General features: G+C 34.1%; 1 protein-coding gene across 1 annotated transcript in view; it reads left to right on the plus strand.

Moving 5' to 3' along the window:
* Positions 1-3579: 3579 nt before the first annotated feature.
* Positions 3580-26506, plus strand: part of LOC145667801 (cytochrome P450 6l1-like) — a 74676-nt gene continuing 51749 nt past the window's right edge. The window contains exons 1-3 of the mRNA XM_081735234.1: positions 3580-3672; positions 19385-19438; positions 25309-26248. Of these exons, the coding sequence (XP_081591360.1) occupies positions 3580-3672; positions 19385-19438; positions 25309-26248 (1087 nt within the window). The remainder of the gene's footprint in view (positions 3673-19384; positions 19439-25308; positions 26249-26506) is intronic.

Here is a 26506-nt window from a genome sequence, read left to right on the forward strand (position 1 = left end):
GGAAATTTTGCGTAGATTGTCCAGTTCTAATTGGATATTTAAAAGAAAAACATGCCATTATTTCTTTATTACCTTTTTTAGGGTACGCTGGAAGCGTTGAAATTTAAAAAAAAAAATAAAGCATCATATCCTATGTGTTATACCTTCCAACACTACAAGGTTGTATATTGGGGTTGTATATGTCTCAGGCCAAATAATAGTGAAAAAGGAGGGATAACCATTTCTCGAGTCTTAAGATAAATCTTTATTTTTGAGTGTTTTGCCCAACGAACACCATATATTGTTCGTTGGGCAAAACACTCAAAAATAAAGATTTATATTATATGGTGTTCGTTGGGCAAAACACTCAAAAATAAAGATTTATATTATATGGTGTTCGTTGGGCAAAACACTCAAAAATAAAGATTTATCTTAAGACTCGAGAAATGGTTATCCCTCCTTTTTCACTATTATTTGGCCTGAGACATATACAACCCCAATATACAACCTTGTAGTGTTGGAAGGTATAACACATAGGATATGATGCTTTATTTTTTTTTAATTTCAACGCTTCCAGCGTACCCTAAAAAAAGGTAATAAAGAAATCATGGCATGTTTTTCTTTTAAATATCCAATTAGAACTGGACAATCTACGCAAAATTTACAATCGATCAGTGAAAACGTGGTCTTTCTAGAGCCTGTAGTTGCCGAGATCTCATTGTCGAAAGGATTGACCACAAACATATAAACATATTTTAAAATAACTCGGAAGATGGAAGCAGAGCTCACATGCATTGATTTTAGAGAAGGCTTATTAAAATACAAAGGCTTTGAACTATAATTTTATATCATAAACTTCATGAAAAAGGTATAGTTAACTAATTTATACTATTTACAGTACAAATACTTAAAATGTTTGTCTCTGTTAAACATGAAATCACACATAACCGTAAACGAAAGATTTGAAAGCTAAAGTTATAGGTTGGAGCTCAGGCGCTTTTAATTGCTATTGTATCATTTTAATAGATAGATATGTTAAAGTCAAGCTTAATTAAACGTTCTTCTTGCTCACTAACTCTATGGACTAATGGAAGGAGAAGGTTCACTGCAACACTCAAGGATCTAGTTTTTATTTATATTACTATTTCTGCGAGGTTCATTTTGATTTAACCTCTCATCTGTGCTAAGTATGCATTATCTTAATCTGTTTTATCGTTATTTTTTAACATTTATAAAATATTTTCTCTTTCTGAAACGTCGTGCATAATGAAGTTTCATACAGAAAAAAATGTGCAGATGAATAACATAAACAAAAAAAATCTGTTGTTCGTGAGTTTATTTAGGCATATTCTTTCTTTTCAAATCTCAGTAATAATATGACACACTCACGGTACGTGTGATGTATAGTGTATCTTTGCAGGCAAGGCCAGAATTCTGAATAGGCTAGGTAGACTGTAGGCTAGAGCGGCGAAAGAGCAAAATTTAACATTTTTTGAAGCGGTAAATTTCTTAAAATATAACTCCTGTTCTTATTTATGCCCATAAGACTGACAAAAATAGAAAATGAATAATATATTCAATTATAAGAAGACATTGTCATGTATTTTCTTATTATTGTATTACTAAACAGAAGTAATGTATATTTATTCAATAGACGACCGAATGGAACACTTCAGGTTCATTTCGTATATGCTACCGAAAAGAAATTTGAATGCATTCCTTATGTTTATACAAACCATTTTTGTGCAACCAATGTAACGTATTAGTACAGAATCGCAATAGCACAAAATAACAAATTTGCGTGTTTTACTTTCAGAAGAGGTCACTGACCACAAAAGAAGCAAAAAAAAAAAAAAAAGGACAATCACAGCTGTTATGTCCACCAAGTTATGTCCAGCATTCTAATTTCAGATATATTCATTTGTATTTATTTTCATAAAAGAAACATTATACATTGTGCAAATTTGATTTCATTTTGCTTTATTTCATTTTTATATTTACATACTAGACAGATTTTCTATAGGCGGTTCAAAGTCCGAGAAAGGACAGCAAATAGATCAACAGTATTACTATGTCTATATTGTTAAAATGGGAAAAATAAACCAGGTGAATGTTTTGTTGTCTGTTTCATAACCTTGAGCCGCCAGTAGAAAAATACTCTCCTATAGTTAAACTTGCTTACCGTGAAGTGATCACCTTTAAAAGAAAATGATTTTCTCATAAAATATTAGATACTTGAAACATTCTTTTGAGAGTTAAATACAGTGAAACCTGTTTATATTGGCCACCATCGATTCAATTGAAAAGTGACCAACTTAGACAGGTGGCCAATTTACAGAAAATAAGTGTGATTGATGTTATTTTTAAAATATTATTTCTAGTATAACTTGATTGTAAAATTTTAATCAGCAATGGCACGATAGCTACTTTTAAATAATATATACAAAGTAGTCATAACAATATACAGTGCTAGAAGAAATTACTAGAGTATGTTTAGTATACGTACCTTTCTCTTCCTGAAAACTAGTCTGGTACACTCAGTTTTTCGGATTGAAAACACAACACAAACAACCATAAAATAGAAATGTATTTAAGCAGTTTATTGAAATTGATATTGTAGTATAGGGAATTATTCAGATTGGAAACAAGAAAAGCAAAATTATTAGTTGAGCAATTTAAGTGCAGATTATATGACTTTTCTTCGACAGTGACAAATATTTTCTGTAGATATCCTTCGGAAAAAATAGCAAATCAGTTATTATATAAATTTATTCATGATGGTTCATTCTAAACGTACTTCTTTTATTCTTTTTTTTTTTTTTTGGCACATATGCACATTCTAATTTTGTAGTTAACTACCTCTTGTTAATGAGCTACAATTGTTTCCCTAGGAGTAAAATATGTTTTGAAAAAGACAAAGACCGTGTGCGTGGGTTTTCTCGGGGTTCTCCCGTTTCCTCCCACTTTCTTCATTCCACCATTTCATTCATCACTCATCTTCACCGTCTCCTTTAGCCTAACCGGCATAACCGTGGGACGTAAAACTCAAAGATTTCATTTTTCATTTTTGTTTTGAAAAAATCTTAAGGGAATTCATATCTCGAAACCTCCGATAGCTTTGGACAAGTCGTCAGGTGCCAATAGTTGACAATTGACATGGTTAGCTTTAACCTTAAGATTTCCGGAATTACTAAAGCTCACCACTGATGAAAGGAGCTGATATAGCTAATGATTTTACTAAAATAGACAGGGTGAACAAATACGTACAACCATTTCCTGAATTCCTGTACGTGCTTTTTCACATTCACATCTTCCTTAACCAAACATTTCTGAGGGTAGTGTTCTGGCCATTGACCTCCAAGAACAAATCGTGCGAGTCCATGCTTCTTAGTGTCCAGCCACAAATACAGAACATCTGCATCTCATATGAGAATATGAAAGAGTTCAGAAAAATAACAAAACGGTATTTTGCGTGTCCAGGGATTGCAGGTCAATTTATCATTATCATCATAGGGTAAACATTTCTTTAATATGGCCAAATTCCAAGATAGACAGGTGGCCAACTTACAGAGTAATAAGTAACGAATGTCTTATGGGAAAATGCAGGTTCAAGACGAAACAGGCTATGACGAGCAGGTGGCCAATTTAGAGAGGTATCCAAGTTCACAGGTTTTACTAAAAGCCCGTTTTCAGGTATTATGTATTTCCAGTTTTCGGTAGAGGACAAATCACTCGGCACTCGGTCGGGGTCGGCAAATAGAGGCAGAAAAGCCTTAAATCCAGTCCCAGATGTAGCTTTATATTACGACTAGCCTTTGACTAGCTAGGGCTCCGCCCCTAGACCATCTCGTTCGCTCGGCCTACGGCCTCGCATCTCTTAAATCCACAATTCTACCGAATTAAAGTTTCTATTCCTATTTCAAATATCTAAAAGAAAAGATTTTGTATTTAAAAAAAAAGGACCACTTATATAAGATGGAAATTTCTTCATCCCCCTTTAGACCCCTCAAAAATTAAAAGTATTCACTTTTGGCAACTTTCCTGTAGATTAGTTGCGGAAGGCTACAAACATGTCAAACTTCACCATTGTAATCCTCTCGGAAGTGACTAAAATTTAAGCGTGTAGAAGACATCTCCTATAAATAACATGGGAAAGGTTTTTCAGTTCCCCATAAAACCACTCTAAATTTGGAACTTTTTACTTTTAGTGATTTACTTAGGTAACGCTAACGAAAACGTGCATTCATACCGAATTTCAAGTTTGCATTCCAACTACAAGTACCTAAAATATGAGATTGTAAGTCAAAAAAAAGTTCCATTTAAATAACATGAGGAATTTCTTCATCTCCTCCTTACACCTCCTAAAAAATTAAAAATATTTACTTTTGGCAATTTTTCTGTAGGTTAATCCCAGAAGGCTACAATCATGCCAAATTTCATCATTGTAACCCTACAGGAAGTGCTCAATAATTTTGGGGTGTAAAAGGTGTCCTATATAAATAACATACGAAATATTTTTCAGTTCCCTATAATATCACTCTAAATTTGGAAACTTATTTTTACTGATTTACTTAGGTACGGTTAACGAAAATATACGAGTATAGAGAATTTCAAGTCTTTATTCCAATTCCAAATATGAGATTATAGGTCCAAGAAAAGGTCCGTTTAAATGACTTGCGGAATTTCTTTATCTCCTCTTTACACCTCTTAAAAATTAAAAATATTCACTTTTGGCAATTTTCCTGTATCGTTAGTCCCAGAAAGCTACAATCATGTCGAATTCCAACTTTTCAAGTCAACCAGAAATATCCCTTTAATTTATGGCAATTCATGTAGTTTTATATATAGCTAGGATTGCATATTAAATCTGTGTCAGTGTGTGGAATTACAAGTTGTGGTTGAATAAGCAGGTTTTTTTTTGTGTGTGTGTGTGTGTGTGTGTGTGGTAGAAACTTAAATATTCTGGCAGTTCATAGGGTTTGTTAACCTTACAGTATCATTTAGAAGTATACAATTATGTTGTATTAATTTAAAATTTCACAACTTCTTGGGTTGACCGCAGTGCTTAAACGACCTATACGGAAACGGGGTGACCACCGTGATCCATTGCTATGAACAACTACACTATTTCCACAAATCTCTCTCAAAGCATTGTAATTTCATGTGAATTCTTTCCACGTAGAGTTTCGATTTTGCTATAGAAACGCTGGTCACTATGTGTAATCCGACCAAGCACATACCAGAGGAGCTAGGTTCACATTCAATTTTAACACTGAAATTATCACAACACAGTCATGCAGCATGCTAGTAGTCAGGATGTGTGTGCAAAAGGGAAACAAACTTCTGTTGTAGAAACGACACTTACTAGAAACACTCTTCATATATTACGTTTTGCATTATATGTCTTTGACTATAAATAATATCTGCGAAATTTCTTATTAAACGTTTGAAATGCTACAAACGTTATACACGAATAAAAGTAATTATCTTTACTACAGTCGTATAATATCAATACCGTGATCATGAAACACTTTAATGAACATAAAACAACTATAATTGCAAAGTTGTCTTTCATCACTGGTTTTCAGGCTTGATTAGGTGCACTAAGAAAACATGTCAGAAATTTCAACAGATTTATTACTGTAATGCGAATAGTCACAGATGACACGCATTCTTTGCAATAATATTTGTATATGAAAACTTTTAAACGAAATGAAAATTCCTATTATTTAGTTTAACACATTTTTATTATTGTTATTTAACAGGTCGTCAACTCGCTGTGATGGAGTTAAAAATTGCTCTTATTTACATTCGGGTTCATTTTGAACTGCATCCTTGCAAGCACATACCAGAGGAGCTAGGTCTCAATCCAAAAGGACATTTTGCTGCTCCGAATGAAGATTCATGGATCACACTCTCAAAGAGGAAGAATAATATCGAGCCAAAAATATAAAAAGAATAATTATTGTTTGTAGGAGCAACTATTAATATGATTGTTCTAAACAACAGTGTGTATATATACTTCCTGAATCCGTAGTGATGTAGACGTTAGAGTATCATTATTCATTATTTCGTTGAAAATCGGGTGTTTAGATCGCAGCTTTTCTTCTTTCATCTAATTTTGAGTACTGACGAAAACTTTGCTACCATGATTTCCGACAGTGTAGGACTTTTATCTAATGAATACTGTAACATCTATATTTATGGTAAGCAAATTGTAATAGACAAATAATATAGTCAAACTATATGTTGTGAAAACGTCATATTATAATGTCAGAATAATGTTTTGGACCGTTGGGGGTCAAAGATGAGAATGCGTTTATTGTTATTTGGAAAGAAAATTATGAAGAAACATATCCAGTTTCTATGCGCTATAGAAAACACAAAAATCTCATCGCTGTACGACGTTTGTGATTTCTCGTCAAAAAAGCTGTGAAACTGAATTTCTACAGTCCTTTTAAAACCAACATAATATTATTCAGGGAGTTCTACCCAGATCAAAACCAATAATAGTCTTACCGTACCAGGTCTGGGCTATGTTGTAGATGCATTAAAACTTTCCAGAGAAATTCTTTCAAATTCTAGTGAGTTGCTAAAGATGTATCAATATTGTATTGTTTGTGGTGTACTACACCCTTTCTGCTAACCAGTTCCGACCGTTTCTTTTAACTTGGTAGATACACTCCCACTGTTCAACAATGCTTCTATTCGCACATTGTTGTGATTTCCACTTTTCATCACTTGTGATCAACCGCTTCAGTAAGAGCTTGAGATCATTTTCTTTCAGTAGAGATTAACAGCTAGAAATTCGATCGAATATGTTTCTGGGTTACATCATATAGCACCCAAATGTTAAGGTTTCTTGAAAAGCTTTATCGCTATTTGGTGACGTATGTTTAGGTTATTGGAAATACCATGAGGCTTACCACGATCTTGTTTGAGTTTTTCAGAATATCAGCTAGTTTTGTGATTGATAGACTACGAAGAGCATTTCAGACATAGAAATTTCCAGAGTAAAAGTGACTCTATCATTTTTGACTGTTGATCTCCCATAAACAACACAACTTTCTTCATAGGCCTCCGCCGTATTTGTTATTTTATCGAAAGAAAATTGTAAAATGTAGCTCTATTCCTTGGAAAGTTCAGTCCTTTTACGGCGCAATACTTTATGTCTGATCATAAGAATTACATTAGCATTTGCACATCTACAACAAACTAGCTTCTACTGTCAGCTGTCGAATAGCATTATTCCTCACAAACTACGACTCATATAGCCTTTGGCTTGGGACACTAGCGCCATCTAATGAGCAAAATATTCACTGCTTTTGAGGTATCTTGTTTTTGTAATAATATGTAATAGTTGCTATTTCTGAAGGACTTGATTGTAAAATGAATTTCAAACTAAATAAAAGAATAATACATGCAATTCCTTGCAAAGTTTATTGAAGCAGTGGTAAGATAAATCTGACAAAAGTTGGGTGATTTTCCCTCCCTGTGATGTTTCCTTAACATGGGTTTCGCTTTGCTATTTCTGCTTATTTTCTTTCTCCCAAGCCATCTGTAAAAACGCGAAGAGCTCCTTGGATCATTCTGAACTGGCGACAAAATCACAAACGATGAACTAAGTCGGAAAATCTTTTTGGGTTGCATCTTCTTAAAATTCGACTATACTAAATAAAATTTCATTATTGAAAAAAATAGTGTATATATCAATGCAGGGGTAAAAGTGCGGAGGAACGCGGGGGACGCCTCTCCCTTCTCCAAAAATACATATGGCGTCCCCCAGTTCCTAAAAATATACAATGGGCAAAGATAGGCAGGGGGACAAGGGCAGTGTGATGTTATGCCGCTACCTACCGTTCCCCTAAATTTTCAGACCCACTTTTACCCCTTTCAGACCCGTTTTACCCCTGTTTATTAGTTAAGAGGCTGCCGTGAAGAAACATTAGTAAATCGTAAATCAGTTCGACGAATAAGAAAGAAGCATTTATTTTGATTTCCAGTTTTGAACAATCACTGTATTAACGATTCTTTGATTTTTCTTTAAATTGTCCATATTTTTTCGTTCTAGTTACAGTTTCTATTCTTACGTGTTGCGAAATGTATTTGAAAATACATCATAAACAAGTTTTTTTTTTTTAATTTTCAATGATTACATTTTATTGTTATTTTAAGTCTCTATATTAATATTTTATAACAATAACAACAATGAAATTTAAACATGATTTCTAAGGAGCAAAGGCAATTTGAATAAATATTATGTTACAGGTGGATGGAACGATGTTTAAAGTTTAAACCTAAAACTTTAAAGTTAAATTTCTCTGACCGTTGATATATTATTTTTATTATGCTATTGTTCTATAGTAACAAGTTTGTTATTTTTCAAAATTTTAGGGTGTTATAATCAGAAGTTTTTTGGAGCGACGAGTCCCCTCTTACTGGAGTAAATCAATAAAAAACATTTTCAATTTGGTTGGTCAGAATAAATTGTTCTACATAATAATTCAATTTTCATATTTTATTTACTTATGTATTTTTGAGAAACTAACATAAATGTGCTAATTGATCCGCAGGATAAGTTCCAATCTATGAACTTCAAATTTCAGTTCCCGCTTACATCTAAAGAGATATAGAATTGTAAGCTTTCTTCTTTTGAAAATGCTGATGTTGATGTTATATTAAAAGGTATATTTTTCGGAAAGAGCAAAAAATGTGATTTAATGTTAATTATTATATATTTCTCTCATTTTACTAATTACTAAATTCATTACGAGTATTGTAAGTACAACTGTTAGACGTATACGGATCATTATTAGGAATATGTGTGTCACTGTTAGGAAGGTTTGCGTATCATCGCTAGAAGGCAAATAATTTCAGGAGAATAAACATTATCAAAAGGTATAAAATAGCAATTTTGTCAATTTTCTTGAAAAATAGGAATGAGTAGTCGCATTCAGCAACATCATTCTGTTTAATTCAATGAAATCTACCGATAGCATATTTCTTATTTTCGGACATTTTGCCTGTTAAATGTTAGCATTATTGTAAAGTTAGAGCAATCTTTCCTATTTTCCCAGTAAATATTGTCAAAAGCCGTTCTCCTATTTTAATTACACGATTTTTCTGAATGTTACATGCTAGACAAATGAAATGAAATCTTTGAGTTTTACGTCCCACGATTACGCCGGTTAGGCTAAAGGAGGCGGCGATTATGATAAATAAATGAAATGGTGAAATGAAGAAAGTGGAAGAACCCTGAGAAAATCCACGAGCACGTTGTTTATCGAACACAAAGTCCACACGGCGTGAGCTGGGATCGAACCTGGGACCGCAAGCACCGGAGTTGAACGCTCTACCACTGAGCCACCGCGCCCTCCTGTTACATGCTAGAATTTAAACCTTATTTGCTACTTTAACCCTGGAACTCCAGACATATTTCTATAGCTTTGTGTACCAGACGGGTCCGATGGACCCACAGTAATTTATTGAGAATCTCTAGCCATAAAATTAAATTTTTGGGAGAAAATGAACAACGAAATACTAAACAATGTCATTTTTGCAATGTATTTATAACGAATTAATACAATACACTTCGTACTTATCGTGGCTATATTGTATACTAGAAATATGGTAACTTAGCAGTATTACTATTTCTTTATATGAGCTCAAATAGAAGTTCTAATTTTTAGCCATTATGAAATAGTCAACCCTTTACATACACGTAATAACAACATTAGATTACAAGTAGCAAATATTTGCTTCCAAAAAAAACTTAAAATTACGATCCCTTTGCCTTTTCTTTTGCATTTGTTAAGGTAAGTGTACGAAACATTTTTCACAAACAACTCTGCTGTGCTCAGAACACACATTTGACTTGCATTTGGTACAGAAGGTTCTTGTCTTGCTATCCCGTTTTGATGGGCAGATCACGCATCGAGCTTTCTTATTGGATGACTCTTTTTTCCGTGAGCTGATCTGTTTCTGTGTGTGTTCTCTTCTGTGCAAAGTCTTCTCCAATATGGGAAAATTGTTTGCCGAGGGAAATCAGGAAGTTACGGCATTTCAATCTCTGCCTCTTGTCTTTCTTCTGTAGTGACAAGAATATAAGCTTTGAGTGCGCTTATATCAATCATGTTGAAGAGTACTATCAGAGGTCATCTCCTTGTCATTCGTGCTGTAACAGCGGGTCATCTGGTCCATAGTGTCCACGCCAGACTTTGTTTTGTTATAGTGAAGGATTAATTCTGCGTTTTTCTCTGCTGTAGAAGTGTCAACTTCAGGATAGTTATGGATTGTACACAGAAGAGTAACAGTTTTGTACTTTTTTAGACAGTACGAAACTATCATGGCATCCTGTTGGAATCCAAACAAACTGCTTCCATCAGCCCTACTTTTATCCGCTTTGGTAAATGAAGTTGGGAGTTCTGGCTTACTTTTCCGTATAGTTCCGACGTAAATGAGTTTCTGTTCCTTCAATTTACGTGCGAGAGAAAGTCTTTTAAAAAGTTATCCCCAGTAATATTTCTACCACTTCTAGCAATTTCTTCTGTCAGTTGAGGAACGACTATTTACCCTTGATTGACGTCTATTCCCTGTTCTGGACTTTTTGTGCTATATAGTTGCATCTTCCACAGAAGTTTCTGGTGCTATCACAAATAATCCAGAACTTTATTCCATATTTACCCGGTTTACTTGGTATGTATTGCCGAAAGGGACAACGTCCACGAAAAGTCACAAGCTGTTCGTCCACCGTCATGTTATCTCCGGGAATATAAGCGTCCTGTAGAGTTTTAACCCAGTCTTCAATCACTGCGCAAATTGAGAATAGTTTATCATCAAGTCTTCTCTGGCGCCTGAGCTCTGCATTATCAAAACATAGAGCGGAATTGATTTGTTGAAAACGATTCCTGCTCATAATGGAATTGAAGATTGGTCGAACGTTTTTCTTACTCCAGAACTGCCTAGTTTCTTCATTCTTTGATTTGTATACCTCAATAAATATGAGCACGCCGATATATTTCTGAAGTTCCTCAACACTAACAGGTTTCCACTCACGAGGAAATTTTATGCTACCTTCCTCGGTAGTCCACTTGCAAATTGTTTCCAGAATGTTCCTACGAAAAAATAGACAAAAAGCAGATTTCTCACCATCAACTTCCCTGTTAGCATACCGTGTAGGACCACGGTCCTTTCTAGTTACATTGGCAGCACCAGCACGCCCGCGACTGGTAGTGAAGAGTACTAAATTCCAATGTTTTAGACACTTCTAGAGCGGAAAATTGCTTCATCTTGTACATCGCTATCATTATCATCAGAAATATCACTCTCAGTTGCAGATAACAAATAATTCACAGTCCACTTCTGCCAACAGACATTGGCATAGGTCGTTATCGAAAAGTCTGCCAGGTACCATTACCCTCACACACTAAATCCAATGACTGACGTGAAACGTGCAGTGGCTGGTTTAGAAGATATTATAGGTAGAAATTTATAATATGCTCCTGAGAAATACTGTCAGGGAGAAAATACCATAAACTAGTAAACATTAAAGAAAAAGTCACAGAATATTAGCGACCACTCACGAAAACTTACTTTGTAATTAATAAACAAAAAGTCATACGGGTCCAATGGACCCGTTTGGGACTCCCAGGGTTAATTCTGTTTCTTTACGCGAAATTTCTGTACATATTAGAAATCTGTTCTAGACCTAGTTGTAATTCTGTTGATTCAGTTTCTATGGATATAATTACGCAAAATTTTCTGTACATATTACAAATCTGTTGTAGACCTATTTGTTATTCTGTTTATTTATTAATTTTTTAGAGGACTTCAATGAATTCTATTATACAAACCTAAATACTAGCATTATTCATCACCACACTTCCCAATCTCCCATCTCATCACAGAAAACTGCAAACTTTTTGTCTAATAAAAAAATCGAATAAATTACTTACTGTCTGTATTCACTTGATTTATTACCTAATGATTTCTTTATGTTCCCGCACATGATGAATAAGATTCGTAGTGAGAGATTTGTGTCCCATAAACCAACTGTTGATGCATCTCAAACGAGCGGTTTCTCAGGTATCAACTTCAGACTGGAAAATATGGTTTCAAAATTAGTTTGAATGTATGCAAAAGTGAATTGATCTTAAAAGTGTATCGATGTTCTTATACAGAACAATAAAATCATTTCCAGACCTTCACATGTGTTTTTTTATATTAATTATAGAAACGTTTTCAGTAATTCTTCTGTGTTTGTGCAGTATGAATTGTGTTTTGTGATTTCAACATCCTTAACTTTACATGATTATTATATATTTTCATATCTATTTCAATACTCCTGGAGCCAGAACCCCATTTATAGCATTTGATGATCGATTAGTATACGGGAAATGGTTCTATTATATTAGTCATGTTACGTTTTTCGTACGGAGCAATTCAGAGGCTGACTTTTTTAAACAGGATACAGAATGACGCTCCAGTGGTTAGCTAACATCAAGGTTATTTAACGGAAGCAAAAATAAGTAACTACATGAATTACCCTAGTTAAGAAGAATAAAAGTGAGGCATTCACAAGCGAAACCGATTAACTGCATTTTTTTGTTTGTTTTTTAGTTTTACACATTTTTGACTTGGAAAACATATATATTTTTTTTTTTACAGAGGCAAAATCGAATAACTCCATAGTGTAATAATTTGCCTCTAGAATACGTAAACGTTCTGATCACTCTCATGTAAATACATTGTATCTAAGTTAGGAAGATGTTCACTCTCGTTTCATGGAGTTAATCGGTTTGGCATCAGAACGGTTCAAATAGTCTCTTAAAAGTAAATTTATTTCTGCACTCATGAAAAAATTAAAACGTTGTGCATAATTTTATACAATTTTAAATAGTACGAAACATTTAAGACAGATTTTTGGTCACATCTGATAAAGTATCTCGGGTAAGTTAATTAATGGTTATATTTATTGCCTACTATTCAACAAACTTTTATATAAGTTTTGAATATTTTGATAATTAATTCCACACAGGGTAAGCGAGAATTTAAATCTATCAATAAATAAAAGACTGATTTTATTCATGATTTTATAAAAGCATTCTAAATGATATTTTTCAGTATGAAGAAACTAGTTATTTTCATCAGGCGTGTGGTCTGCTTCAAGCTCATTATTCTAACTTATTGTTTAAAGCTGAAATAGATCAAGTCTATACAATGTAATTTCACAGAAAGAAAAGCGTATCTTTTATTTAAAATGGAACAGTACGTATTTTTCTTGAAACATATTGGTTATGTGATATTTCTTTTCAGATCTCTGAACTAACTTTATTATATACTTGCGGTTGAAGCGAATTATTAAACGATAACATAGTTTTACGATCCTTTAAAAGTTTCATAATATTTCTTATGAAATTACCTTGGTTATTCCAAAAGAAGGCTAAATTGCTTCGTAGAAATTGTTCCGAAAAATATCTTTTTTTTTTTTTTTGATGAAGCACTGAGTGTGAGAGAGTGGTTTTCTCTTCAACTTTGAAAGATCCTACAGTATCATATGCCTTCATTGTGTTTGCATTGCTAATGTTAATAATGTTGTGTTGTTATGTGGCATTGCATAAAAGAAAATATTTCACATACGTTTTGACACGGTGAATGTTTGCAGAAAATATAATTTGTAGTGGCCGAAATTTGAGTTTTTTTTTTTTTAACGAGTGCCGGAAGACGAGGCTTAATATACGTTCATTTCGGGTCATTGTAGTCCAGAAAATGGCGGATTTTATTTATCCTGTTTCGGTTTTTCGGCGTTTGATTCTTTATTGATCTTTTTAAAGCTTCTCATAGGTCTTAACGTCTTCCTTTGCACTTTGTCTTTCTATATTAAATTTACTGGCCATTAGCTCGAATCACCACCACCTCTTAAACATCGTTTCTAAAGTAAAGAAAATTCGAAAGATAAGGCATTCTTCAACGACTGGACTGATAAGACCAGTTCTGCAACACTCACAAGTCAGATAAGGAGGCGTAGCAATGTCCTTCAGCAAGGCGAGGTAAGGGTGGGGAAGTTTTCCTATTTTAGTTTGTACTTCAGTTTGTGGAAGAAGGACAGACACTAAACATACCAAAAGCTTGTATTTCTTGAGCATTATATTCTTTAAATATGTAATTCTAATTAAATTGGGTTTTATTCCTACCTATTTTTTAACAGTTTTAGTTACCTTTTTTAAAGATATTTTTAAGTCTTTTTATAGGTCTTTTTTGGTAATTTTTAGGTCTTTCTGTAGGGCCTGTTTTGGCAAATTTTAGATCTTCAACTTCCGAGCCCTAGTAACTAGCAAGAGAAAATTTTACAGAACGCTTAAAAGAAAAATGAATTTATTTCTTGACTGCAAGCAATACAATTTCACAGTATTTTTTATGAACTTCCATTTAAACTTTTATCTTGTAGGCAACCCAAATTTCCAGACTAAACTATCTTGTCAATCATCAATTTCAAGCTTCAAACCTCAAGAAAGAATTAAAATTCAAGCTGGAAGCTGTCTTTCTTATGCTTCTACCTCAGAATTGTAATCATGTCTAACTCAACATTGCTACTTCTTGGTAAAAATAAATCGCGTCACACCTACCAAGCTTGTGTAGATCATTCATATTATTACACCCAAATTTGAATCTAAAACAATTCGTTAACAATTCGTTAACAATAACACATTTGTGAATGAAGATTGGAATGAAAGGTTGAACCAGAAACATATACCTTGTATTGCCAGCGTGTGAGTGGTTAGCTGAACGAAAGAAATGAAAAATCGAAACTACAAATGTGAGTAAAATCACGCACTGTACTTTCATTGCTTAGAGCCCAAAATAAAAATTGGCTGTAAATGCATATCGACATTTAGTAATAGACACATATTGTGAGTAGAAATTTGAAAATATCATAGTAGATATTTTGAATAATTTGGCTTTCCACCATGTAATTCGTTCCTCCTAGACACCAATCGAGAAGATCGAAGGTATCTGAAAATTCAGAATGTTCCACGTAACTCCGACAGATGGTGTTCATAGTCCAACCAATCGAACATCAGATTAATGCTCAGCACACTCATGTTCTCAAAGTCGGTTCCTTTCCTTGTATCACATCACCAAATAGTAATAAAATTCAGCAAATACACGTTTATTCAATGGAAAAAATCCAACTAATAATATATGATACAAGTTACTTTGTTATTATACAATTACAATATCAACTGAAAGTAAAATACAATTTTATAAGATCCGAAGATTTTGTATCTGGACTTCAAAATAGGATACATTTGTCTAAATTTATTGAAGTTAACGATAAAATATAAAAGCAATGTAAATTCATTAAAAAAAAAACAGATAAATTCTGCAAAGTGTATGAGCAGTGTGTTAATCTTGTAACTTAAGGATTAAACGGCCAATCGTTGAGACATGCAACGAGAGTGCAGAGTTGTCTGTAGGGAAGGTTATAGGTAATATACTGCAATCCGTAGTGTTTCAACACTGCAAATATATAAAATGTATCTTTAGTTACATGCTACGTATTACAAAAAAGTTATTAGTACGAGCTGGGATCGAACCAAACACCCCACATGCGCTTACTACCACTTACCTATTTTCTTATTTTCATTTGGAAAAGCATTAACAAGCTGCTATTGGTTCACATTTCATATATTCAGTACACGATATTTGTAAAAATAAACCAAATATTTTCGTTCTAGATTAACAGATAATATATGACAAACATCCACAAGGAAAGCAATATTTCTGTTTTCGCACAGACAACTCTTCATTATATAATACAGTGTTTAACCAGTTAACAATGTTATAGTTACAATAACGATATAAATTGCCGGAAGGGCATGGATATGTTGTAACTCTACCTGTGCAGGAACTAGGTCATTTACGATCGTTTGCCATATACTAAAAACATTAGTAGAAAAAGCGATATTATTAATGTTGCGCCAGAAAAAATACCAGTTCTTGTTGAGTATTGAAAAAAGACTATACTACAAAGGGGTGCGTATAAGAGTCGGGTAAACAGTTTGATATTTTGACATTGGGTACGCTTGGAGGTAGGAACGTTAGACCAGCCTTGAACGTGGTGTTGGATATACTTAGAACTTCGTTTGAAGAATGGCTTATTTGGGGGGTTGTGAGCAAGGATTGATGGAGTCCAGCACAAAAGCCATCGATGTGTAAGTGTGATATTATCCCGTATTACTTGTAATTATTCTTTAAAAAAACTCAGTACATTTAGCTCTGACTGAGATCAACTTTGGTCTCCCGAAAATTAAGGATATCACGGTTGACACGAAAATAGTACCCAACCCAGATACACTAATCTATTATGGAATTAATTGTCCGGACATACCAATCGGAAAAAGGCTAGGGCATCATATTATAATTTTGCACATGAACAAGTGTTTACATACAAGATACGTTCCATTGAGTTTGACCAGTTTTTAAGTGAGGCTAAGCATACACAAATTATTAATTTAAAAAATCGCAAATAAGTGTATATTTTATATCATTTTGATAAGAAAAAGCGTACCTAAGATTTTCAATTGATTCATAATTTCAAATTGACAGAAAGGGAGGGATATTTCACTCATTTACCACTCATGAAAAGGTAATACTTTTGTTTTATGGAAAAGAAGAAGTTCCACATTTGTGGTACATAATTGTTCAAATTGGACAGAAACATGGTTAAATTGTTGGATGGTGATACAACTAATTGTAAATATCGATTGCAGATACGGAGATAGTTTAAATAATAGAAACAGTAACAAGGAATAAGGTTCTCACACCTCTTTCTGAAAGGAAACCTGCGTAGTTAAAAATCAACTGACGCATAGCCGAACAGTAGTTATACTATATCATTGTGAGCAAATGGAGAAAAGTTTGCGGAAAGATACACGCGAGCAGTACACCAAATATAAATTCATTGGATAGGTACTTTAAAAGTCAATGAATAATAGATATATGGGATATCTTAGCGAGAGCATATTAAATACTCTTCTGTTTATGAAGAATTATCTGACAAATACGAAATTTGCCTTGAAATGAAGATTCTAAACATCCATTTATAACGAAAATTGCCTTTTGTATCTTCATTACTGAGCATTTGGTTATTTAATTTCAGCGAAGTGCTTCCAAACGTTGCTGAGACACCTCAAGCATATGTGCACGTCCAGAGAACAGCAGCATGATTACTGATGAGTACATGGCAAAAGTGAATATGTCTGATTGGTGATATTTCTGCGAGTGTCAGATGTCCCGTCCAAGTGACTGCGCATATTGGCGATTTCAAATGTGAACTGAAAATCCTGCCTGTGATGTATTCATACGTGATTAAGGTTTAATGACACAAATATGTGCTGGAATATTGTTAGAGCATAAATGTTGAGAAAGTACCAACTAGTCTGCAAACTAGTTGAAATCACCGGCAACAATAATCTTGTTCAGAACATTTGGAAATAGCGAGAGAATTTTTTCACTGTAAAATTGGTTCCAGGAATTTCTATTATTAAAGCCACATAGATATTAATGAGTGTAATGTCGTCACATGTTATGCTGATACCTCTGCCAGAAAGTAAATAAACAATATTTGTCACCTAAATGTCTATTTTCCACAAAATTCTTATATGTCTTTTGGTCTGAGCCACGTTCACATATACTTTATATTGCTGCAAGAAATCAAATTCAGTAAACGTCACTTCCTGAAGGAAGATAAATGCACAGTTTGTTTCATTCATAAAGCACTTAACAGCTGACAGTTTTTATCAATAGCAATATTGACGGATAATGAGGGATATGTACTATACAATCTAGCATTTACTATTGGAATTGCTGGCATCGGCACTGTGTTTGTAAATATTGAGAAAGGAAACAGAGTTAAGATATTTCCCTGACGGACCACTTTCAGAAGAGACCATAGCAAATGAAAACTGATATATAATATGCGTAAATAAGCTACTCCATTTGACAGTTCCTCATGTGGTTCCGATTCCACGTTAATCAGTAGGTCCACGTCTCAGCATCCCTGCTGAACGGAACGTTAAAATCAACTCAAATCAGTACAAAATGTGCACTAGTTTACCTCAAAATATGAGAAAATAAATCTCTGTAAAAGCATGTTACATAACAGTGGCCTTTATGTAACACTTGATATTTCTCTGTATCTATCTGCGCTTTTAAAAAGAAATTCTTACTAAGTAAACAGTAGTACTATGATTATGCTCCCACATTTTAAAGGCATTCACACACAATATTAGATGATCACACGTTTACGTCCACTGGGAACCGTGGGGGCAGTACTTCGAGGCGGAAGAGAGTCGCCATTGAGCAATAGAAGTAGGTAGACCCGGGAATGATCAAGCTCCTCCGATTAGCCTGTGACTCCTGGGAATGGGTTGGACTCTGCCTGGTTGTGATCAAATCGTGAGATTCGGTAGCGTTTGCATGCAGTTGAGGTTATGAGCTTGATTTATAACGCTCGGGTCCAGTGCCTGTAAACTGGCACCGAGGCTGATTTCACCAGTAGGATAACTGGTAAGCCTAGGAGTTGATTCGACAGCACATCGGTCGTATCCAACTCAGTCATCAATGAATCGGTGAGTAGAAAAAGAAGAACATTCCAAAAATAAAGGATAACATTCCACAATAACAATTTCTCTATAACTAAATACCCAATTCCATTACGTTTTTGCAATTTTGGGAAATGAAAGTTCTTAACATGCGCTACAAATCTCCCATACAGGTATTTTTACGTAAGCAATGGTATTTCCGGTAATCAGTTTTACTTTTCGTTTTTCAAAAGTAACGTCTTGGGGAATATTCTCCTTTTTCTACTCACTGATTTAATTGGGGTTACTCGCTCTAAGCGAACACCAAGGTTGAGGGACAAACTTTGAAGATGGACTAAGTGCACTAATACAGGAGACCAATGACCAAGGAAACATAGATCGGGTGGTTATCCGTAATGGTTTTTTATTAGTTTAGCATCTTACAATTATGCAACGAGACAAAGACAGACGGAAATGATGAGATGAAATGTAATGAGAAGGATGAAACGTGAAAGTCCTGAGAAAACCAACGCACACGGTGTTTGTCCAGCAAAAAATTCACTTCGCACGGGTTGGGATCGAACCAGAGACCGCACGTTGTAGAGCAGAGCGCTCCACCACTGAGCCACTGCAGCTTCTCAAGAAATATTAAAAGGAAAAATATTGAGAGAGAAAAAGGAAGTGTATGTGTAATTTGAATGCTAGAATAATAGTAACCTTAGTAGTAGGAAATACTTGGTTCAACCAAGACGTGGAAATTCCCATAGCGCTCAACAAAAGTGTTAATAGTTTGTATCATAATATTTCAAATTAATTTGCAGATAAAGGATCTCTTAGGGACAGACGTCCCTAATGACAACTCAGATTATGGATGGGTAGATAGAGTGGGCGGTATTCAGAGATAATTCGTTAATCGGTGGTTAGTCAGAGACTAGTTAGTGTCATACTAGCTCCTTACTAAGTAACGTGCACTTTTTGGTATTCAGAGTGTAATTTGAGTACAACTAAAACGTTGATTTGGGTATGATTAACTAACATAAATCCAATGCATCGATTGAGAAAAATAAATATGGCAACTACAGAAAATTAGATGAGTGCATGCGTACTCGGTAAAAATGAAAATACATGAAATACGAACTGTTGTGTCTCACGCTAAACCGTAGGTAAATGATTAGCCTCTACTCTAGATTAATTAGTCACATGTGATTAACTTTGTCAAATACTACGTCCTAATCAGAGTCTCTGAATACAATTTTGATACCCATTCATTAGTCAATCCCGTAGTATGGCGTTAATCAGACATCAAAAGGACTCTGCATAAGGCCCAGTATGTTTAAAGTTGTAACCAAGAATAAAATAATAAAGAAGAAAATATGGTAAAATAATAAAAAATGGAGAATGAGAAAATATTCATTTTGAAAATCCCAAGAATTCATTACATTCAAAATAAATTCTTACAGTTATAAATGAGAGCTAAGAGGAACTTTGCTTATGTAAATCTGCAGATGAAACCTATGATATTAGGATCAAAAAACAGTTCATAAATCATAAGTTACCTTAAACAATCTTGCAGATGATGAAGCAAAGAATGGTATGAGAAGAGGATAGTACCGAGAGAAAGATATTGAAAAAAAAATGGGTCAGATAAATGGAGAAAACTAGTCAAGTAAATTATGGACATAAATGTAAAGAGATAGAAAGATACGAAAAAAAAGAACACGAACAAAATTATCGAATAAATGGATCACTGAAAAGAATGTTAGAAAATACCTATTTAAAGTGGCCTGAGTGTGTAATCTAGATACGTTCTTTTCTTGGGTAAGATAACACGTACACGTAAGATCAGGGGTAAAAGTGGGTCTGGAAAGATAGAGGGACGCATGACGTCACACTATCTCCCTTGCCTATCTTTGCCCATTGTAATTTTTTAGGAAGTGGGGGAAGCCACAAATATTTTATGGGAATGGGGGAAGACGTCCCCCGGCGTTTCCCCACACATTTATCCCCTGCGTGGGATCAATCGTTTCTAATTTCCAAATTACTACTTTGCTTACTAGAGATATTTCACCTGAGTATTTTTCAAAGATATTATTATTTCGCAAAATACTATCCTATATCCATTTAAATTTTAGTTTTCATATTGTCCGATTGCAACTTGTTTATAATAGAAGTCAATGAATGTAAAAGTATAATATCCTTAGCTACTAATAAACCATAGATAGGATTGCAGAATTTTCAGAGAGAAAAAAAAATATGATTTTAACAGGAGAAAAGTAAATGATATTTTCACTAACATACCTAGTTCCTACCACATACTGGGGGCCGCGGTCGCTCAGTAGTAGAGCGTTCACCTCTGGTGGATGGGATCCCTGGTTCAATCCCAGCTTGCGCCAAGTTGACTTTGTGATGGACAAACACCGTTTGCATGGGTTTTCTCCGGTTCTCTTGTTTAGTCCCGCTGCATTCATTTCACCAATCCATTCATTTCTCATCATCAACGACACCTTTAGTCTAGCCGGCATACTCGTGGCACGCAAAACTGGAAGATTTCATTTCATTTTTTTCCCTTTCACATACTAACGCAGAATAATTTTAATTGAAAATTTGTGCTAATTCATTGAAAATAATTGGACCATGTAAAACAGAAAAGGCAAATTTCAATCCCCGGTGCGAACTCATGTGGTTGAACTCACATTAAATTAGTGATTCTTAACCCATTTTGATTGGTGACATTGCTGAACGCCTATAATATCACGACACATTTATTTGATTTTTAATTTTTAATAACAATAAAAATTATAACATTCTAAGCCTATACGTATCTATAAAGTACTGGCTGGGTATAGTATTGAACATTGTAGCTGCTGCTGGGGATATTGACTAGTAGAGTCTGACTCAAAATTGATTTTAACTAATTATTTAAATGTTTCAAAATCTTTAAATTAAAAAACTTCCATCGAACTGCACGATACACCAGTGTATCGCGAAACACTTCTTGTGAAACACTGTGTAAAACTATAGGTCCTTGTTTCATATAGTTTCAGTGCTGAAAAAGAAGCTAACGCAAAAGCAAACCAAGTACATTACTCAAATTCCTTTCAATTGTATGTTAATGGAGACTTCACATATCTTAATAATCCCTCATCCTTTTATTATTATTATTATTATTATTATTATTATTATTATTATTATTATTATTATTATTATTATTATTATTATTATTATTATTATTATTATTATTATTATTATTATTATTATTATTATTAAATATTATGCCTTTTGGCAGGTCCTGGAACGAATGAGTTTTTTTTCTTTTCTTCATAATTTTCAGTTTGGGCCCGGAAATTTTTGTTCCATGTTTCTCGACTTTCAGCTTCCTCTTTTAGCTCCCAATATTTTCTTTTATTTTTCAAATCATCGGTCACTTTTGTTCTTCCTATTCCTCGCTTTCTTTCCATCTTTCCTTCTATGGCGGTATGAAGAACACAATTTCTTGGCATGTGTCTATTCCAATTGGTATTTCTACGAAGGATGGTGGCTAAAAGCGTCCTCCCGTTTTAAAGACGTCTTACTCTTTCTGCCCATTTTACCGGCACCTCTATCTTAGGTAGAAAATCTAATGTAATCAAAACAATATTGCTGGAGGAAATAATGAAATTATTCCTAAACCTAAGAAAGAGGTGCCGGTTAGATAAGAAATAAAAAAGAAACGTAAGGTGTAATTCTTCATTGATTACTAAGATACAATTAGATTGGGTTGTTAGAAGTATGTGTGACAAAATTACTCCTTGTGATTATTGCTTTCACGCACTAACTTATCAAAATATCTTAAAAGTGTGTATAAAGGTAACTAAGAAAGTTTTGTAGCTTTTTCCTTTATAGCCCACCACATTCGAACATCGATATGTCGGCTAAAACGTACCTGGAAGACCAAAAATAGTCTCATCAGTATCGATGACCTTCTGCCAACGTTCTCGACCGCCATAGATTCCATCGAGGTAGAACTTGGTAAGCCGTGCAGCAAAGGAGATATCAAGTGCATTTTGCACTCCTACTAAGAATTTGAACTGGCATCCTCTAAGGTGATTGTCCGCGTAGTCACAACAACCTCAGCAAAGTACTAGTATATCTTTCGTCCTGCTGCAGCTGTGTTTGACTTCAGTTTGAACTTCTATAGCATACACGTCCTTATGACGCTCTGTGGAGGTCCCATGTTAACTCTGTCCTTACGCAAGTTCACGGTGTAATTGAACAGCCACAACCAGGTAGTATGTTGGATATACTCACACCAACAACTGACCTTCGCCTTATCTCACATTCAACTCACGATGTGAGGGCCAATTGGACACAGATCTCCTAAAAAAAAAAAAAGCGACAATACTTTCTTGGCTACCTAATAGGACGATAGTTTATTTATTAAAAGTACTTAAGAAAAATTATGTGATCGAAGCGTGTCAAAAAGACGTAAAGCTTTCGGAGGATAAACGTATGATATGACAATTCTAATCAAAGAGTAATTTATAGGATAGTGACGGTATATACTTTAATTACGTATACCTTAAGGCTTAGTAGATGGGGCTTCGTATTGCACATTGTTTTCTTTTCTACAATTTCTCGCTGACTTACCTCTGTACAAATTACTATTACATTTTCTTTCTGCAAATTATTTGCCACTACAATACTTGACACAAGAGAAGTATACTTTCAATATATTTTACTATTGTGCACTTCTAATATGAAGTTAGTGATACTTTTAACGTAAATAGTAATGTTAAATTGAGTTGACCTTCTCATTAACATGTCGAAGAAGAAAATTGCAGTGTTATTTACAGTAAACAATTTTTAATAAGGCACATTATGGTATACCAGTGCCTTAAATACACTCCTGAACATCGGGCTTAAGGTTAATCTCACATTTACAAAATTAAAGGACATTACAAAACAAAAGAACATTAAACAAATTAACATTGTAACTGCGGAAAATGTGATGTTCACCCCCTATGATTACCAGAAACGGTGACTGAACCCGGCGGGAGCTCATGTTGTTTGGATTCCACGTTAATCAGTAGCTCTACGTCTCATATAGCTTCGCTGCTGAACGCGACGTTAAACCCAAAATCAACTCAACTCAACAACTCAGACTGACAGTAATATTTTTGTCTGATTTGTTGAAATTATTTCAAGTTATAAGGTATCAACACTGTGTTGCCATCTATTTACAAAAGTTAATAAGGAATGGATCATTTCTCACAACTACTTTCTTCATTCCGCTATGTGACAATTTGTTACGGTATAAACAGGGTGTTTCAAAAGAATACCGGCAACGTTTGGGAGGGAATTCCTGATACCAAGATAAGACAAAAAGTGTAACATTCTGGGTGCACAAACAGTTATATCCAGCCGAAAACATGAAAAATAAGTTTTAAACCTACCTTAAGACTATGGAACTATGGAATCTACCGTAATCGAAACCAGACCTCACTTAGGAACTAGTATGTGCCCTATCCAAGTATCGAAGTTTCGAACAATTTTTGTAAAGGTACTTGGTGAGTACATCAAATTATATGCCTGTACCCAAACCGCCTCTATAAAAATTGTTGTATGAGTACCTTAGGATTCTGAAACATCTATTTTTGGATAGCGCACATATTAGTTCCTCAGTGAAGTGTTGATCCGGCTACGGTAGGTTCCATAGTTTTGGAGCTATAGAACTTTGAATTTTATCTTTTGATGTTTTCAGCAGCTAATAACTCCGAAAGGAAGCATTTGTGCACCCAGCTTGGTCAATAATTTTTGTCTTATCTTGGTGTCAAGAATCGCCCCTGAAACGTTGTCGGTGTTATTTTGAAATACTCTATATAGTTCTAGTTCAAATTAACCTAGCGATTACGATATGCTCTTCGTTGATAATGTGTTTCCGGACGATCAATAGGTTAGCGGTTGAATGGGCTCAAAAAAATACAAGCAGCATATTTACGCTTTTGATTCAGAAAAAAATATGGTATATTCTAACTGCGGATTACCTTAAGCTCAACATTTTTCTCATCTTTCATTAAGTGCTGTCAGATTGCATGCATGTACGTTTTTGCCTACGTTTCTCACTCTAAAACTCCCATAGCCGAAATTCTAAAAATGGTCTTTGCATAAGATTAGATGTGGTGAAGATCTATTTATATTCAACTTCTAGCTGACTGCTGTGCATGTGAAAATCTGTCCACATGTTAGGACACAGAGATATATTAATTTATTATTATTGAAGATAAAGATTAAGGTTATAAGTACTTTCTCTCATAAATTAGTCATTTCGTTACAAACAATAAATTCATGAAATTTTATTTCTTGAATTCCTTTAACGAAAACTGGGATATTTTGGCAACCGTTATTTTAACGCTATTAATTATCCTTTTTTTCATTATCTTTCTGTAATGTATCAGCTTCAAAATGGTGGAAATTTTGTTGGTGTATGGGAGGCCTTGCGTTGTTTTCATCACATAATAAGCTGTTAATTCAGGCAAATTCTCGTTGCTAAAGACAGCCGTTACCAACTAACCAATCAAATGTGTTCAACAGACTATATACGAAGTAGAATATTAAATATAACATATTTTCTTTTTGGAAAAGTTAATAAATCAAATCCTTGATAGCTCTGTTAGTTTTAATTAATTAAAATTGGTAATTAAATTATTTTACCTAGCAAGAATTTTATACGGTAATTAATTTCTTAATATGTTTACTCTCATTTCAGGCACTTATATTAGATATCGGTCCTAGAACGAATGTGCTACCAGCGACGGAAATGGTGACACTTATATTATTAGTGATGCTTCTAATACTGTTTTATTTATACATCACAAGGCATTTTAACTATTGGAAAAAGAAAGGTGTCCATTATTTAAAACCACTTCCGATATTCGGTAATTTCCTCAACTTGGTAATGTTAAAAATGAGTTTGGGACAACAATTTGCTGACATTCATGCTAAATTAAATGGATATCGGTATGGTGGATTCTTCCTTGGTTCTCGGCCATGTCTTTTAGTGCGAGATCCTGAATTAATCAAACATATTTTGGTGAAAGATTTCGAACATTTTAAAGATTGGAGTTATCGTCCGGATAGCCTAGCAGATCCTATAGTCTCAAACACACTTTTCTGGATGCAAGGAAACAGATGGAGATTTTACAGGAACTATTTCACTACATGTTTTACTCTGGCTAGAATTAAAGATTCATTTTCCTCAATTTGTGAATGTGCTGAAGTCACGATGGATGATATAATGAATAACAGAAATCCTAACAATCAAGTTGAAGTAAAAGCACTTTGTGAGAACTGTGCGATATATTCAATTTTAACATTTGCTTTTGCACTTGATGTCAAAACGTTGAAAGATTCTGATATTAAATTGTGCAAATGTGCAACAAGGCCAACTTGGAGGAGGATTTTGAATACTTTATGCATGTTTTTTAAGCCACAAATTTTACGACTATTTAGAATTACGATAGCTGAAGCATATTTATACAATGCGTTCACTATGGTGTTGAATAGCATTTTGAATATGAGAGAAAATAATAAAAAAATTCGTAAAGATGTTGCTGCTATTATCAATAAGTTAAAACAGGAAAGAGGAAATAAACACAATGATTACAGGAAAATTACTTATGAATCTCAAGAAATAGATGTTGAAGTTGGTACGTTGATGTGTATTTTTATTTCTTAAAATTTGGAAAAATAATTAATATAATATTATTCTTAAGAACAAGAAGAATGTGAAGCAGGTAACAGCCCTACACTGGTGGTAACACGGATCGTCCAGAAAACAGAAATAGACTAATTAAATCCAACGTTTGTTTAAGTTTGCTATGACATGTAGTTTCTGTTCAACGTTTCGCGATCTCAGTGTAGTGTAGGGGCTAGGCGATTAGTATCAAATAACTGTAGATGTTAAA

Source organism: Thermobia domestica, chromosome 13, assembly GCF_964235325.1.
Source record: "Thermobia domestica chromosome 13, izTheDome1.hap1.1, whole genome shotgun sequence".
Classification (NCBI taxonomy): Eukaryota; Metazoa; Arthropoda; class Insecta; order Zygentoma; family Lepismatidae; genus Thermobia; species Thermobia domestica.